The following is an 18047-nucleotide window of genomic DNA, read 5'->3' as shown; positions in this document are numbered from 1 at the left end:
GTAAAGTTTGATGACTCGTCATAAAACATGACACAAATAACTATCATAAGAATTGTTTAAAAATTCAGCTGCAGCCATTCAGCACGACTTTAAAATGCTAAATTTGGTATCATGAGTAGAGGCACAAAAAAAAAAAAAAAGTCTCAAAAAGCCATAGCCAAATACACACAAGAAGTCCACCATTTTCTTTTGAAGCAACCATTTTTGGATCATTTTGGATACTTTCAGTGGTCCTTCAAAAGGGAATTGATCCTAGAGATTTAGTATGATTGCTACCAAATTTCATTCACACAGACGGATGGTGCTACACTGAGGCATTTTAGTCTTTATCTTTGTGTGTGCGTGGGGTAAGGCAAAGAACTTCGGTCACACCATATTCTGAGGCAAAAAAGGTAGAATTTTCTTCAGAGGGAAACAAAAATCAGTTTCAAAGCCAGTTTGTCTTAACAACATGAAATTTAGTAGACATATCATCATGAGTAGACCCACAAAAAGAAGCAATGGAAAAGACACAAACGAATGGAACGAATATTTGAGAGCCCTTTCTTTTGTCTGATAGCTACCAAATTTGAAAACCTACTAGTGAGGTGGAAGAAAATACTGCCAAAATGTTGAGTTTTGCTGTTGATTTTTTGCCAGAAAAATAAAAAGACTCAAGAAGCCGTTCCCAAAAAGACACAGGAAGTCTGCCATTTTAGTTTGAAGTGGCCAATTTGGGTCTCTTTCCAGGAAGACAAGCTTGTCCAAGAGATTTTGTTCTAATGATTTTCACCGAGTGTTTTGTGGGTAAGTGGTTTCAAGTGTCTTGATGTATTTTTTTTTCTTTTCTGCTGGCAGGTGACTGGCAAGGAGAAGCCTCACGATCCCAGCTGCTCGCTGACCTTACAAGTTTACGTGGTGACACATTTCCTGCTGGTCCTGTACACTTACCACGAGCTCTTCGAAAACCAGGCGGTACGTATTTGTCATATTAATACGCATAAGAATTACTGGAACGACTTGGCAGAAAAAGTCTTTGGACATCGCCAACCATGCCGTTTTAGCCAAATCGGCAGTCTTACATCATATGGGCGTTATATCATTTTTGGGGCTCATTAAAGCAAATAAAGTGTGATATAAAATGTTTCATGCGAAATTGATTAGTTTTTTTTCATCCATCTGACCATTATCTGAACCGCTTGGCCTCAAGAGGGTCACTTTCGGCAGAAAATCTGTATCAAAATTAAAATCTCTCTTTTTTTTTCTTTTTTTTTTGCTTTCAATGACATGCAAGAGCAATTGTGTGCAGTACGTGAAATAATATGATCAGGTAATTATACATGTATGATTTTCACGGACATCTATGTGGGCCTTGATGAAAATGAGAATGGCATCTTTAACGCATGAGCAATATATGGTTATATATCAATAAAGATGTCTATTAATTAGATATACATTGCTTTGTCTTATGCAAATAAAAGTTATGCTATATATTCTATTGAAAAATGAAAACAATATAAAGTAATCGAAATGATGGAAAAGATAATGATGAATTGATTCATTAAAATTACATGAAAAAAAATAAATACAGTGGAAAGCTTGATAAAGTAGAAAGGAAAAAAAAAAGCAATTTGTATTTTTTCTACTTTTATGTTTCAAATAACTGGTATTGCACAAATAACACTAACACTCATAATAATATATATATTTTGACATAATTTATTTATACAATGTAAAATACTCAAAACAATAAAAAAAATGAATACAACTATGATTGCACAAAACATTGGCCGACAAAATAAAAAAAAATAAAAAAAATAGTATGAAATAGCCAAAGAGTTTGAAATGTAAAAGAAAAAAAAAAGGTTCACGATTCACATAACAAATGTTCTTTTATATAAATATATTAATTAAATAAAATGCAATAAAGACACTGAGATGTAATATGAAAAGCAGTTTTTACTTTGAGGCAGTCATTTTTTATTTTTTTTCTGAGCTCAAATGAATTTTGAATGTAATGTTTTGAAAAAGCTGACAGTGTTGACATGGCCTAAGATGATTGGTCCATGCGGGCGTCTGGCGAGTATGTCTCAAGCTCCCTAATTGAAGACTACTCGTCTGCCAACATGATTGAACTAATGACACAGTTTGTTGCGGCCGCTGGAGCCCAGTAACTTTTACTTGAAAAACAAAAAGAAAAACGAGCTGCGTCGAACATCGTGACAGGATGACTGATCGGCCTTCCCCTTTGGAGGAACCTTTGTCTATTATTTTCCACTTGCCAAAGCCAAAAGACCCCCTTCCTTTCCTCCTCCATCAGAAAAATAAAGCATCGGGTCTCCTCGGCAGTTATCTTTGGAAGCCTTTTTTTTTTTTTTTTTTTTTTCCCTCCCCCTCAGGCATAGTTTTGGTTAGCTGAGAAGTGCCGTCACGCCCAAACTCCTTCAAAACTCCCAAATAAAATTGCCCCTCTTTTTTTTTTCTTTTTTTCTTTTTTTTGTTCTCCTCAGTTGTGGTCCCACACACATTTACACACACACGCACACACACCTCGAGGGCCGAGAGGGCTCCCCATACTCGCCTGCAAATGAAACACCAGCTGGTGGTCCGGCAGTGAACACAAACGCCTTAATTGTGGACTGGAGTCTTTCCCAAGCAAAATAGCCTTCAGGATGCAGCAATCAGGACTTTTGCGAAGGAAAATAACAACGTGAGCTCCACCGGCTCCCGCAATAAATCATGTCACCCTTTTGTGTTTGTGCACTGTACGCACGCGCACCAGCTAGCTAGCTTACTGGACGCTACAGCTAACGCTAGCTGTTTGTGTGTGAATTTTTTAGACTACATTACATTCATAGTCAAAACAAAAACAATATTTTGCTAGTTGTAAATACTTTTTGCCCATGTTAATGAAATTTGGTCTGTATAATTTACTGTATGTATAGTGAGTGATTGAATGATTAAGTGACCTAGTGAGAGGATTAGTGATTGAATGATGGACTACTATTATACTGACAGGAAATAAGGGACTGACTGACTGCCCCAACCGACTGACTGACTGACTGACTGACTGACTAAGAGTGAGTGACTGAGTGATCAACTGACCAACCCAATGATGAAGGAATGATGAACTGATTGAATGACCGACTAAGTGAGCAAATGAGTGACAGATTTACTGCTTGACTGACCAGCTAATTATGTGAGTGAGTGAGACTCAGTGAGTGAGTGAGTGACTCAGTGAGTAACTCAGTGAGTGAGTGAGTGACTCGGTGAGTGAGTGACTGAGTGAGTGAGTGAGTGAGTGACTCGGTGAGTGAGTGAGTGTTTGACTCAGTGAGTGAGTGAGTGAGTGACCCAGTGAGTGTGTGAGTGATTGACTCAGTGAGTGAAGGAGTGATTGACTCATTGAGTGACTCAGTGAGTGAGTGAGTGACTCAGTGAGTGACTCGGTGAGTGAGCGAATGACTCGGTGAGTGAGTGTTTGACCCAGTGAGTGAGTGAGTGATTGACTCAGTGAGTGAGTGATTGACTCAGTTAGTGACTCAGTGAGTGAGTGAGTGACTTGGTGAGTGAGTGATTGACTCAGTGAGTAAGAGTGATTTGACTCAGTGAGTGATTGAGTGAGTGATTGAGTGAGTGACTCAGTAAATGACTCATTGAGTGAGTGAGTGAGTGAGTGAGTGAGTGAGTGAGTGAGTGAGTGAGTGATTGACAGTGAGTAGGTGATTGACCCAGTGAGTGAGTGAGTGATTGCTCGGGACCAAATTGCCACTTCGACTCAGTGAGTGACTGGCCAACTGACCCACTGGATGACTGTGTGACTAAATGAGTAACTGAGTAACTTAGTAACTTAGTGAGTAACTGTAAACGACTCACTGTGTACATGAGTAACTGAGTCACTGACCAACCAAACTCGTGAATTGCTGTGTGAGTGAGTGAATAGGGTGAGAGTCTGACGCAAAAACCCATCAAAGTCCATTAGATGTTCTCCACTTAGCATCGCGAATGCACAGTAAGAAGGTCCGAAGTGGAAGTGCTGCGAATGTGCTGCTGTGTACGCGCCATGTGCTCGCACAGTCAGGCTTGTTTGCCTTGGCACTGCCCAGTAAACAGTGGTAGAGCCCGGTGCTTTGTGGAAAGCTCTCCTGAGAGACTGTGAGGCAAGAAACCATGATGCTGATTACAGCTTTACATTGGAAGTCACGCCATGTGCTGTATTTGGACCCTAGGCGCTGACCCAGTTGACCGTCCTGGGGATGACCGGTTACGTCCTGCTCACGCTCACCTCTCTGGGTTTCATCATCGACGGCAGGTAAACTACACGCTAACTTTTTATGACACATTTAATATTATACAGGGGTTTTTCGGGCTCAGATTTAAGTGTAGGTGGTATGCCGCAGCCCCTTCTGGCGCCATCAAACACTTTCAAGTATTTATTTTATTGTTGTTTAATGTATTTTTCATAAATCACATTTTAAGATTAAAGTACAGGAACTGTGTTCGATATAAATTGAATTTAAGTTGTTCATTTTAGAAAATGTTCCCAGCAGCTTGTGACAAAAGAAAAACCCTAATATATATGTATATGTTGCGTCAAGGCCGTCGGCATCCATCTTGGAGATGCTGCGCTGCATTTGGATGATGTTGCTGCTGCAGTACAGCCACCTGCGGCCCCCGAGCTCAACTCTGACTGTGCCCACCCAGGTAACGCCCACTGACTTTTTGCACTTCATACATTTAGCATATTACTTTTATTTTACTAGCTAATATAAGTGTAAAAATAAACACCTGATGATAGTTGGACTGAATTACATTGTCTGAGCTAGCTAAATTTGTGACGGTTGTCTATATATCCAAAATATTAAGACGCAAAATTAAAAATCTTACATAAAAACACATTAGATTTATGTTCAGTATTTTTGTCAAGGTATGTTTGTTGTGGAATACTGTGAACTGCTGCGTATTCTCAAATTTGGCAGGTCTGCTTAATTGTGTTTTTGATTATTGGGGTCATACTGCATACAGTGTTTTAAATATTTGTCTTTTTTCGTAAGATTTTGAGCATTATTGCTTTTACTTTTTAGATTATGCAATTTACTTAATGATAATGAAACTAATAATATAAAACAAGAAAATTAAACGTATAAAAACTAAAAATATAACTTAAAAAAAAAAATATATATATATATATATATATACTTAAAAAAATTGATTATTTATATTGACATTTTTGTCTAATACTTGTAAAACTTTATAATCAGGTGGTACCCGAATAAAACTTGTAGTAAAATAGTAAAAATATGAAATTTAGAAACTAAAAGCATGGAATCATATATGTAAAATAAAAAAGCTTTATATTCTTGACATTTTTGTCTAATACTTTGTGATCAGGTGGTACCCTAATAAAAGTTGAAGTAAAAATATTAAATATATATATAAAAACTAAAAATATGGAATATATAAAATAATAATAAAAAAAGATTATTTATATTCTTGACATTTTTGTCTAATACTTTGTATAACGTTGTGATCAGGAGGTGGCCCCATGTTTAGCATTAGCGTGACAGCCACCACCGCGCTCATCACATGACCTTGCATGCTATGCTGTTCTATGCAAGGATAAAATCCAAAGACAACTGTGACAATGATCTTGAACAATGAAGTCACTTTTGGGGGAAATGTGTGCTGTCACGCGGTTTGTCCCGACACGGTCCCGTGTGTTTGTGTGGTCTGCTTCGTGTGCAAAGTCCGGCTGGCGGTGCTATGATCTCTCGGTCCAGATGCGTGCGCCAATTGGCCCTAAAATTGACGTGCCTTTCTGGCTGCGGACTGTACATTGCAGCTGACCTCTCATTATTGATGCCCCCTCCCCACCTTCCCCCTTCTGCCTTTGTCCTCGCCCTGCTCACTGAACGCGGAGCGACGCTTCTGGAAACAATTAGTGGCGTCTGCCGCTAACTAGAGCCGGCTGATGGGATTTGCACGTGAGCGCCGAGTCGCCGCTTTTATTGCGTCGGCCACATCTGTGCTGCTCAGGTGTGCGCAAAATGCAAAGACAATATACTTTTTTGGTATTACCAGTCCGAAATGAGAATTGTTTATTTTATGATTTCAAGAGTCGCTAATATTTGGACTTGAGAGCCCCGCCCCCACATCCATCCAGACCATTCAAACAGACGCTTTCCAGCCTTCCGTCTGGCTTGCGAGACCTTAGTGTGATTCCGTGGTCAAAACCTGCCAGCCGTTAATAGCACTGAGAGCTTTAAGGATACCATATATCACAAGCCAGTTTTTTTCTTTTTTTTTTGGTGTGCAAGTATACAGTCAGCAGGGGCCCCAGCACAATTAAATGTCAATTCTCCCACCGTGATTGGCCGCCGCTTCAAAACGCGTCAGAACGGCGTGTCGTGTCATTTAAAGCGTGACGGCTGCTTTCACGTAAAGGGCGCCCATCTGTCAGCCACCATTTTGGGTCTTTTGGTGAGGCTTTCAAGCAAGCACCTGCCCGCAACACCAACCAGCCTAATGGTGCATAAAAAGTGCTCACACAGGGCCGTAACCATCATTTCAAAAGCAGGGGGTGGGGTGACAAATTGCTGAGGAGTAAAGATGTTTTTATGAGCAAATTATTTTTCCTCTCACATTTAACTGCTCCTCTCTGCAGTGGCCAAAGAAATAAATAAACTGTAGTGCTGTCTGTCACTATCGAATACTTTTTAAAATCCATTAATCTATCGACTATTCAATCGACTAATCAGATTCATTTTAAATTTGCATTTAAAATGTATTACAAAAGCATTTCTCCCCCCTAATTACTGTTTATTAACCGGTGATTGGTGTTTTTTTAATTTTGTATTCGTATTGTATTTGTATTCGAGGAATTGATGTGCTATGTTACCATTTTGGTCATTGTTTTCCAAAGTAAAAAGATGTTTACAAATGTCTTATTTTGATTAAACACAGAAGATAATCAGTCTTTTTTTTTTTTTTTTTTTTTTTTTTTGTATTAAGGACTACAGAAATCAGTGAACAATTACTGTTGATCTGCTGAAAATAGATGATTTGGACAATTGTAAATTAAAAAATGGCTCCAAACGATTACTCTATTAAAATAGTTGTTGATTAATTTGATACTCAATTACTTGTTGATTAATCAATTTTGACTGCCCTACTAAACTGTCAAATTCTGGTTGAGGAAAAAGGATTTTTTTTCCCCCCGCCAAACAAAACAACATAAACACACAACAATTAAATTCAAGAAGAAGAAAAAAGTGTAAACTGAAGCAAAACCTTTTTAAAACCTACACCTCTTACATTTTTACAGATAATCTATAATAGCAAAAAATAGCAACCATGTTGATATTTTTTATTGTTATGTGACAGTCTAAAAAAGAACTTGGGCAATTATTATATCGTTTAGCTTAGGGCCCCGTGGAGGCTTGCGCCGACTCGTTTCGTTTTGTTTTGGTCTTTGCGTGTCAGTGAAGTTTGATGAGTGATCATAAAACAGGAAAGTAATAAGTCAAGCCATGACAGAGTTGATTGAGAGCTCATTTGTGCTTGTCTGCTCGTCTGTGGAAAGATAAATGTCCAGGTCACATCAATATTATCAAGTTCAAGTCTGACACAAATCAGCGAAAACACCGAACGCCGCCTCTCCTTTTCCTGATAAGACAACCCGTGGCGAGAGGTCGCCGTTCTCTTGCTGCCAAAAAAAACCTCACGTGCGAAAGGTCGAGGCGGTAAAACCCTGAATGGGATTTGTTTGGAGCTGTGGAAACTCTGCGCCGTGATGTCATGCCGGCGCTCCCGGGAATGGAAAGGAAGGGAGAGAGAATGGAGGGATTTGAAAGAGGGTGTAATCATCAGGGTGGTCGGGGGTGGTGGGCGTATACTGTGTGAAATATTAGCATGTAGCGTGCAGGGGAGCGTGCTCGTCAAACGCTAAGCACTCAGTTTATGTTGTCAAAGCGCTTGTTAGGGCATGTTTGATAGCCAGAACACAAATCGGCACAGGATGCATTTGCATCTATAACTTTTTTTTTTTTTTTTTTTTTTAAGTTCCTGAATAAACAGTGTTTTCCCTATTGTTGTAAGGGGGTGCCTTAAAATAGGAGTGAATCGACTTAAATGGCAAATATAAAGACTTTTTCAAACTGGAGGTTTCAAGCGACGCAATGCCACTCCCAGTTGAAGTTTACTGTCAAATTAAACATCAAACAAAGAGAAATGGAAGTGTATTTTGACAACCAAACAACTTCCCCTGAAATTCTGTTAGCTTAATGCTAGCATATAAGAGACAGGCTAACCAAATACGTGTCGCAGCATTACAACCCTTAAGCAGCAGATATTTGAACACAAACAGTGGGACAGCACATACTAGCAGGCATAGTCTTTATTCTCGGCAACTAATATTACTGTAGTGGGGTTTCCATCCAATAGTTTTGATTTTTTTAAGCGTATTTACGGGAAAATGCGCAAAAAGAACATGTGACTTATGCCCATTTCCATCTGTTCTTTTTTGCGAATATTCAGCGGGGACTCCGCCGCTGTAGGTGGCGGTAGAGTTGTGATCCACCAGTAATTTAGAAGAAGAAGAAGAAGAAGAAGAACCTGAAGCGATTGTGCCGTGCGATGATGTTGTATGAGTTTGCTTTTGTAATTCTTGATAAGCCGTAGCATTTATTTGCTGTTTCCAATGTAAAATTTTATTAATATTCAATTCTTTAATTCCAAAAAGATTTATGTTTTCGTCGTCCCTCCAAATATACTTTACTTTATAGTCCACCATTGCTTTGTGCTTACAAACGTATGTGTAACGTAATATCCGATCAAAACGTGCAATGGGTGTCCAGTGTTCCCATAGGAAAAAAATGGCATTTTCCTTTTTTCGATATGCTTCAAAAGAAGTCGCAATGATGATGTGCAAACTGTTTGAATGTTTGCATTCTATTTAATTATGTCATTATCGTATGTTTATATAATGTACAATATTATATAGTGCAATTTTACGTCACTAATTTTATACTTTTTTTTTTTCTTTTCTTTTTTTTACATTTAATAGTTTTCCATGTTTTTTTGTTTTTTTGTTTTTTTTATGTATTTAATTTTTGGTCTGATTTTTTATTTTTTTTTTTGTACATTTTATTTTATTTAATAGTTTTCCATACTTTTTATTTGTATTTATTTTTTGGTCTAGTAAAGTAAAAAAAAAAAAAAAGTTTTCGCACTAAAATTTCACAAACTCAAAAATATATTACTTGGGCTATCATTGCCAAGGTACCAAATTTTTCACACCAGTAGATCCATGTCATTTCTTCAAGCAAATATTGTGATGATGTTTTTAATACTTTTTCTTCACTTTTATTCCCCCACATCGTTATTCCACCACTCGAATAATAGAGAGCAAACAGTGCAGCATTGTAGCCGTGAGGCAGCACACCTCAGAATCTAATGACAAGCGTTATCAAATCTGAAGGTTTTAAATCGGCTCTAAAATATTAAGAGGGTGTCTTCTCCCACGGGAAGATTTTTGTCAAATCTACTCCCAAGTCATTCCAAAATATAATAATAGAGGACGTTCATAGTGTTCCGCTATAAAAAGAAGTCATATTTTACAATCAAATGGTCCAGAGTGGCGTATCATTTCTCAGCATAAAGTCTTCCATCGCTCTCCAGTTTGCTTTATTAAAATCCAACAGGCTCGTGTCTTGGCTAACAATCACACGTGGTGTTATAAAAAACTCATTCTTCAAGTGTCCCGCCTGGAAAAGTTTCCCTGCTGCCAGTTTGGTTGAGTTTGTCCATTTTATGGCGTCGTATAGCGTCCCCTCGGCCCGAGTCGTCCTTGAGTCGTTCGGGCACCGAATGGGTTCCCGATGACGTTTCCAAGTTGGACGCCACCGAAGCGTGAGATTGCGGAAAAAGGAGGGTCGGTATGAGGAAGACTGGAAGGAGCGTCGGAAAAGCGGTCGCGTGCAAATACTTCACGCTTTAAAGGAGGGGAGAAGCATGTTATTTCATTGGGCCACTGACGGTTCGAACCGCAGTAATCACAGAAACCTTGTGCTCTGTTATTGATCACTTTTGTTACGGTCAAAATTCACCTACCAGGAAGGAGTCTGTAGGACAAGTTTTGAAAATTCAGCCACTGAAGCCGGTTTCACCAAGCAACGTGAAATTTGGTGCAGATGTCTACAAAAAAGTCTGCTTGAAAAGACACGAGAACAATATTGTTTTGAAGCAGCCATTTTAGGGTCATTTTGGCCATTTCCAGGGAAAGACGTGTCCATTAAACTTTTCCCGATTTATATCCAATTGGAACCATGCATAAGACACAAATGGGTGACCGTATAAATAAGCAAGATTTTTAGGTTTTGTCATTCTATATGCATGGAGCATGATGGTGAAATTTCATAATACACCAAAATTTGCAGGGGTTTTACTTATCTACATGAAATTTGGTAGATGCACTCACCAATTCAGGGTGTACCCCGTCTGCTGCAGCTGAGATAGGCTCCAACACCCCCAGCCACCCTTGTGAGGAACAATTATGGATCAAAAATGGACTGATCTACTTTATGGGTCAATTTGACCCAACTTTCTGGGTTGTTTTATACAAAATGACCCCCTTTTTTGACCCAAGTAAAGGATCTGACCATTATTTATGAGATGTTTTATGCTGAAATACTCATTTGTTGAACCAAGTGGAGGATCGGTCCAGTTTTGACCCATAGCTGGATTATTTTTGACCCAACTTGACTGTTTTTAGAGTGTGGATTTTGTTAACGTTTTTAAAAATTCTGTTTATAAATGCATTTGCACCTCAAAACACGAAGAAAATTTGCCATTTGGTTTGACTGCAAAAAGGACAGTAGAAAATTTAAGACAAAAAAGATTGTAAAATAAGGACATTATTACTTCAAATAAGCAAAATTATCTGTCAACAGAACAAGAAAAATGTACTTAAATTTATCTGTAAGATTTAGAAAAATAAGAAAATAATACTATTCCCATATCAACCACAGTGGTCTTGAAAATAGTATTTTTTTTTATATTAAAAAAAAAAAAGAAAAGAAAAAAGAAAGTTATATTGACTTTTTCCAAGCTGTAATAAATATAACTATTTTCTTCAAATAAATATTTTTTTTATTTTTTTTAACTCTTGGATAACTTCCTGAGTGTCAAGCAGGGAAGTAACAGGTTACATTTTTAATTGTCTTTGGTATGACCCAAGTGTGAGTGTAGGCACTCTATCAATAGACCACTAAATTTGGATATCAGAATATTGGAAAGATGACAAATGAGTTTAGAAAATGTAACAAAGCCACAAACTTGCACTTTTGTCTGATTGTTTTCATACTTTTTCCATTTGTCTTTTTTCTAGATTATGCAAAATCTTGAAATAAGTAAATTCATGTTATGTAACCCCAGTTCAGGGCCTTTGATGTTGGTTAGTTGTCATCTTAAAATATGAAAAACGCTTGTTTTAAACCTTACAGTACTTAAAACTGTCTGTTAACACTCAAGGCGAAGACTGCTTGATCAAATAAGATAAGTAAAAAGTATATTAAAAATAAGCAAAATTATCTTGTCTGACAATTTCATTTTAAATAAAAATAACTTAAGGCAAAATAAACAAATTTAGGTTAAATTTAAGAAATTATATCTGTTAAGATTTCGGTTTTTGCAGTGTACGGCCATTCGTCTATACCCCAGCAATCAAAGTTCACTACTGTAGGTTCTTTTTTTTTTCTTTTCTTTTTTTTTTAGCCCATAATCCCTTTACTGCTGTCTTCTTCTTTCTCAGCCTCGTATTTTCCAGCAAAGTCCGCAGCGGGAGCGCACAAGCAGGGGCGTCATAACTCTTATAAATATCAGTGGGCGGATGGAAGGAGTCGAGGGGGCCATTGACCTCTTTGCCACCCCCTAGAGACTCATTTGTCTTTGCTGAGGAATCCCCTTGAACTGCGTCGCAAAGGGCAACCAACGTTTACTCTCTTGAAGCTCTGAAAATACAAACACGGGCTTCATTTTCACCAATTTATGACCGATAGGAATAAGCAAATTTAAATTTGACCAACAAGGTAAGGAGCATCGTTGTGGTAATATCCCACCTTTGTTGGATAAATTCTCACATCGATACTTTTCACAAACTGGGCTCAGACGTCCGGTACGAAAGAGGCTTTCATTTGAGTTGGTTTTCCTCATCTTTGTAGTCAATTTGTTAAACAAAATATTTGAAATGCAAATTTTTCTCCAGGGATGTTTTGTTAAAAAAAAAAAAAAAAAAGTTTATTGTCTTGTATCAAGCGGAAGTGGGGGGTGAAAATGTCAGCCCCTTTGCAGCTGCATGGATGCCTTCAAATGAAAAATCGTCTGAACGTCAACGTTCCGGCGTGCTGATATATGAGCCGCCATGGGAACTTACAGCGCATTGGAAAATAATTCACAACTTTTTGGCTGAAGACGGCGTGCTGCGCTGTCCTCACATCACAGTTTAGAACATCCAAAAAGTGTGCTGACGGGCTTTGATCAGTGCGAAAAATGGCCACTTATCACTCAGGTGGAAGTGATTGTTTAATAGGTGAATTTGTGTGAAATGACTCGATGCACGTTCTGGGATTTAGTTCACGTTTCAGAACAAATTCAGGATAGCGTACTATATGCTAATATTTTTTTTTTTTTTTCACTGATATATTTATTTGGTTAATAAACCACTTTTCATGGTCAAATTGAAGACTTTTGCAAGCATTCCAATGAACATTTTCAAGCTTATGGCCTCAATAACAAATACTGTTTTATGTAAAACTCCTTTTGTTTTTGTTCTTACCAACTAAATGAAAATTTTTTTCTTTCTAATTTGTGCTAACTAACATGTCAGTTTGACCTGCAATATAATATAGGGTGTAAATATACATACTTGGATTATGAATTAAATTTTTCTATGAACCTGTTTTCAAACTGCAACATTCGCAAACCAAGGTAATGTTTCCCCTACAAATAACTGGAAATACAATTAATTCGTTCCAGCCCTTATTTTCATTGTGTACTAAAAATGAAATTGAAAACAATTTATGATGATGAAATAACAGTGGGCTTACCTATTCGAGTACGGTAATGTTTATGTTAACCGTGTTTACTGCTGGCCATAAATGGCCACCATTGTGAGATGTGGTGGCCATTTTAGGCAAAAAAAAGATACCTAAAGTGTGAATCTATAGAACACGAAAGTGGCCAAACATTGGTGCCACAAGAAAAGCGCACAGTTCCAGACCAGCACTGTTCGTTGACCAAAAATAATGTGCAACCAGAGGTCATTTTTCTTTTAACCAAAAAATATTGTTCATAAACTGTAAACTAGGATTCCACACATGCACCTACAACTTCCTGTCTAATCTTATGAAAGCTTCTGCGTTCAGGAAGGATACTCTGGGCAGCTTTACGTCCCACCGGAGACTCGCGCGCAGCCATGAGAAATATTGCTGTCATACACAAACACACACGTCCAGACGGAACACATGTGAAACGGCAGTTGCTGTATGGTGAAAGTGCAACGAAACACAATGCAGGAACTTTTCGAAGCACCGCTGTGTCATTGGGCCACTGGAATTATAGAGAGCCCGGGAAAGAATCTGCCATATCACCATATCTGGAGTAACTTCTATAAAGGCTACATATGCACATGGTGTGGTTGCACACGGTTTACAGTTGTGAGCAAGTGTTGTGGTTGTGTTGACATGTTGCGTAGTGGCGCTCACATGTGTCGTCCATGTGTGTTGTGTCGGAGCTTGACGTGACATCTTGTTGACATGACGTTAGTGATGATGAATGAACAGTTGAGGATGAGGAGCAGGCCTGGTCATGTTTTATCCATGCAGTGTTACATGTACGTGTATCTCCAATATAAAGCGTAGTAAGGATGTAACGATAACGGCGATATCGTGATATCGCGATATTAAAAATGCCACTATACATCGTCGTCGTCATGTATTAAAAGCAACACATCTGTTATAAAAAGTCGGGTTGATTTCCATTTGTGCAGTTCTACCACCCTCTGGTGGATAGTTCTTTAGTGAAGTTTAATTTTCACAAGGCATGTTTTGGCCCTTCTGTGTTTCAAATCGATCGATGAAGCGAACGTAATATGTTTGAAGCGAGTCTATATGTGGAGGAACTCAATATGTGCGTGTATATCTCAATATTTTATATTTCTGTACTTTTTTATATAATTATATTTTTGTATGTCATTGCTGTAATGTACAAATGCACTTTGTTTTTTGTTTTTTAGCATGTTTTCATTTTTTACAATATTCCGACCTTTTTTATATCGCCAAACTCCCCACAATATCATGATAATTATTGTATCGTGACCTTCATATTGTCATATTGTATCGCGATGTTTGGATATCGTTACATCCCTAAAGTGCAGCACACGTTTTATTGTCCAATCAGGTTTCAGCATCTATGTGTTCCCATGTCAATCAAATCTGCCCTTTAGAATAAGTAGTGTTGGCCCATGTAAATTCAATTAGCGAGCTGAACCTTGATGACATCAGCATTTTTTGGTCCTCTGACATAAAATTGAAATATTGTAAAGATGGCGTTTGGCATCTTGAATTTCAAAATTTCAAGATAATTTGAGGGTTTCAAATTAGTGTTTCAAACAAATGTTAGGGTTTCAAATTGGGGTTTAAAGTTATGTTTTCAAGACGGGGATCGTGTATAAAATTAAGGGTTCAAGCCAATTACGGTTTCAATTTAGTTTTAAGTCAGAGTTAGGGTTTGAAGACAGGGTTAGAGTTTCAACTTTGGGTGAGGGCCTCAAATGTATTTTTCAAGCCCGGGTTAGGTTTCCAAATAAAGGTTACAGTTTCAAATTAGGGTCTGCAGACAGGGTTAGGGATTCAAATTTGAGTTTCAAGGTTATCAAGCAAAGAATAGAGCTTCAAATGAGGGTTTCGAGCCTCAGTTAGGATTTCACATTCGTGTTTCGAGCCCAGATTAGAACTTTCGGTGTGAAGTCTGGGTTTGGGTCTGAAATTTGAGTTTCAAGCCTGTGTTAGGTTTAAAAAAAATTAAGGTTTCAAATTTGAGTTTGAAGGCAGGGTGAGGTCTCCAAATTTGGGTATCATGCCTTAGGAATCAATAAAAATTTAGGGTTGATAACAGGGTTAGGTTATCAATCAATGATTACGGTTTTGAGCCTGAGTTAGGATTTCACATTAGGGTGCACTTTAGGGCTTCAAATTAGTGTTTATTTTTATATCATTTTAAATTAGTGTGAATTCTGGGTTAGGGTCCGAAATTATCACGGCTGTGCGAGGGTTTCAATAGTGCGCTTGAATACAAGGTGAATACGATTTCAAGCCAGAGTAAGGACTTTTGGAGGCGTTTGTTGAATTGTTGAAATAACCAAAGTAATAATTGGAGTACACTGTTGAATATGTAATCCAGTCATAGTCCTAATGCAATACTGTAAAAATTACTGTAACAGTTGTGTGTTGACCTTTGTCTCCCTCTGTCTGCTGTACTGTGTAACACTGCAACACCTGGAGCGTCTTTGTGTGTTTGTTGTACAGGCCTTGGTGTCCCTCAGTGTGATGTACTGGGCCCTGCAGAGTTTCTCACTGCTGCTCTCCATCAAGAAAAAGTCACACTGAGACCCGGGAACTGCGGACCACGGTGCTTCCGACTCACTCTAGACACTGATGGACGTTGTAATCTTTTGATTTTTAACCTCTTAAACTGCACCCCAAAACCTCCACTTTTTGCACTGTGAATTTGAAGCAGTATTTATCCTATTTTATTTTCATGATACATGGATGGATGGATGTGAACAGATGGAGTTGAGCCAAGTGGTGCATTGTGGGAGTTGTAGTAGGAAAGACAAGAGTGTTGTGGAGGAGTGAAATGTTACACAGCAGATGGCGCTCTTTCCTTCCCCGCGCTATGTATGCATGCTATCAAATCCAATCAGAATATTATGAGGATTAATATCAGAGCAATAAAGTCATGCAATACTTTTGTTTGCTTGCCATTTCTTGACTTGATTGACTTGATTAAACACAAAACAAAACACAAAACCGTGTATATTAGGTAATTGGTTTACTATGGGTTGTAAAAGGGTTGCAAGGAAGGCTAGGGTCTGAAATTAGGGTTTCAAAAGTGGGATTTCAAAACTGGGTTAGTGTTTGAAAGCAGGGTTTCAAAACTGATTAAAAATAAATATGAATGCAGTGTTATAAAGTAGAAGCTACACGCAGCTGCGATTATTCGTCAGAATATTATCACATTCCTTATGCAAAAATAGCAGCACAGATGGCACACACGATCTGTGTGTTAATGAACATGCGTGTACTGTGCATACAGTTCATTCATGTCAGTTCCCTTCATAACGGACAGTACTCAAAAGGCATATATTCTTTATCTTCAGCAAAGAATGGCTAATATTACTGCATCTTACTTAGACACGTTATTGTTTGTGAAACTTGTTTGTGCAGCGCCATGACTGTATGACTGTATTATACTGCCCACCAGTGGCCAAGTCATGCATTGTATTGTTTTCTGTCAAATTCTCAACAAAATGTGAAAAAAAAAGTGAAGCAGCACTGTGAATACTTATTCACAATGCTTCACTTTTGGATAAAATGTGATTCTTTGTTTTTGCAAACAATAAACATGAGGTTAATGCTTTCCAGATGCACCATATGCGTCCTGACATTAAACCCTTGGTGGCAATCGACTAATCGTTTCATCGATCGACTCTAACACAATTTTTTTCTTTAATGATCACAAGTAATAAAATGAGAGCAGAGCAGACATATTGATGGCGCTGGGTCAGAGGAGTGTCGTAAAATAGGACGCCCGAGGCCTGCCGCTTAACCCTCCACCAAATGTCGCCACGATCAATAACGTCCGTCGGTACTCATTAGATCTGGACGGAAAGAAAGAAACGAAAGAACACACAAGAAAAGAAAAGCTTAAGCTGACATATTTTTGTTAATGTCACTGTTGTTTTTATTGGACAGTTTAGTTTGATTTTCATTCAACTTCTTTTAATTGAATATAACAATGTGATAATTTTTTACTTTCCAATACGTGATATTTTTCAACATTTTTAAGCACTTATAAAAGAAATCTAAAGTGTGTTCTAAATACAATGTATTTTTTTAGATTTTAACTGTTTTACTTATAGTTAATTATGTAGAGTCTTTAATTATTTCAAAACATTTTTATTAATAGTTTTTATTTTTGACATACTGTACATTGTTTAGAAATATTTTATTTTTGACTTATTTTTCATTTGAATATAATTTAATAGTATTTACAGTTTTGTTTTTAATGTTTTACATTTGATGTACTGTAAATTCTTTGTATTTTTCGTAATTATTTTGATGTGTTTTAATATATTTTATAATTACTATATTTTACATTACTCAGAAAACTTTCATTTAATATTTTAAAAAAATGATTGATTTTATTTGTTTATACTTACATTTTTAATGTATTTTTATGTTTTTTACTTTTAGTATACTGTACATTCATTTATATTGCTTGAAAATATTTTTTAAATTAACATATTTTAAGTTCATATTTGTGCGTGTGTTTTACATTGCTAAGAATTTATTGTAATTTATATATTTTAAATATAGGTTAGATTCTATTTGATTATCTGTACTATTTAGATTGTTTTTATATTTTAATATAGTGTGATTTTTTTTTTTGATTTTTTTTTTTACATAACACTAATTGACCATTTTTATTGTAACATTTAAATGTGTTATTTTTTATTTACGTTGCTGCTTTCAGAACTTTCATTTTACTTTTAATTTGCTTGGACAATTATTTTTACTCATCTAATTTACACCACATAGACAATTTTTCTTAAACCGTAAATATCCACTCATGTCACCAGGCAGAATTTTTAATTAAGTGTCCCGTTGTGGAAGTTGACCGCTCACGTTGGCAATTAGCAGTTGGCACAAGTCTTGGGGGGGGGGGGGGGGGGGGGACCATTAAATCACGTACGTGCATTGGCAACATCATTCCCGCTCATTTGTGAGGCA

General features: G+C 37.3%; 1 protein-coding gene across 1 annotated transcript in view; it reads left to right on the top strand.

The window, feature by feature from the left end:
- agmo (alkylglycerol monooxygenase) overlaps positions 1–16006 on the top strand; it is a 43563-nt gene extending 27557 nt beyond the window's left edge. Inside the window, exons 10-13 of the mRNA XM_077527178.1 lie at positions 838–954; positions 4209–4291; positions 4578–4683; positions 15561–16006. Of these exons, the coding sequence (XP_077383304.1) occupies positions 838–954; positions 4209–4291; positions 4578–4683; positions 15561–15641 (387 nt within the window). The 3' untranslated portion in view covers positions 15642–16006. The remainder of the gene's footprint in view (positions 1–837; positions 955–4208; positions 4292–4577; positions 4684–15560) is intronic.
- The last annotated feature ends 2041 nt before the right edge of the window (positions 16007–18047 follow it).

This window comes from Festucalex cinctus, chromosome 7, assembly GCF_051991245.1.
Source record: "Festucalex cinctus isolate MCC-2025b chromosome 7, RoL_Fcin_1.0, whole genome shotgun sequence".
Taxonomy (NCBI): Eukaryota; Metazoa; Chordata; class Actinopteri; order Syngnathiformes; family Syngnathidae; genus Festucalex; species Festucalex cinctus.
The sequence above is the reverse complement of the archived record's forward strand: the minus strand, read 5'-3'. Positions and strand labels throughout refer to the sequence as shown.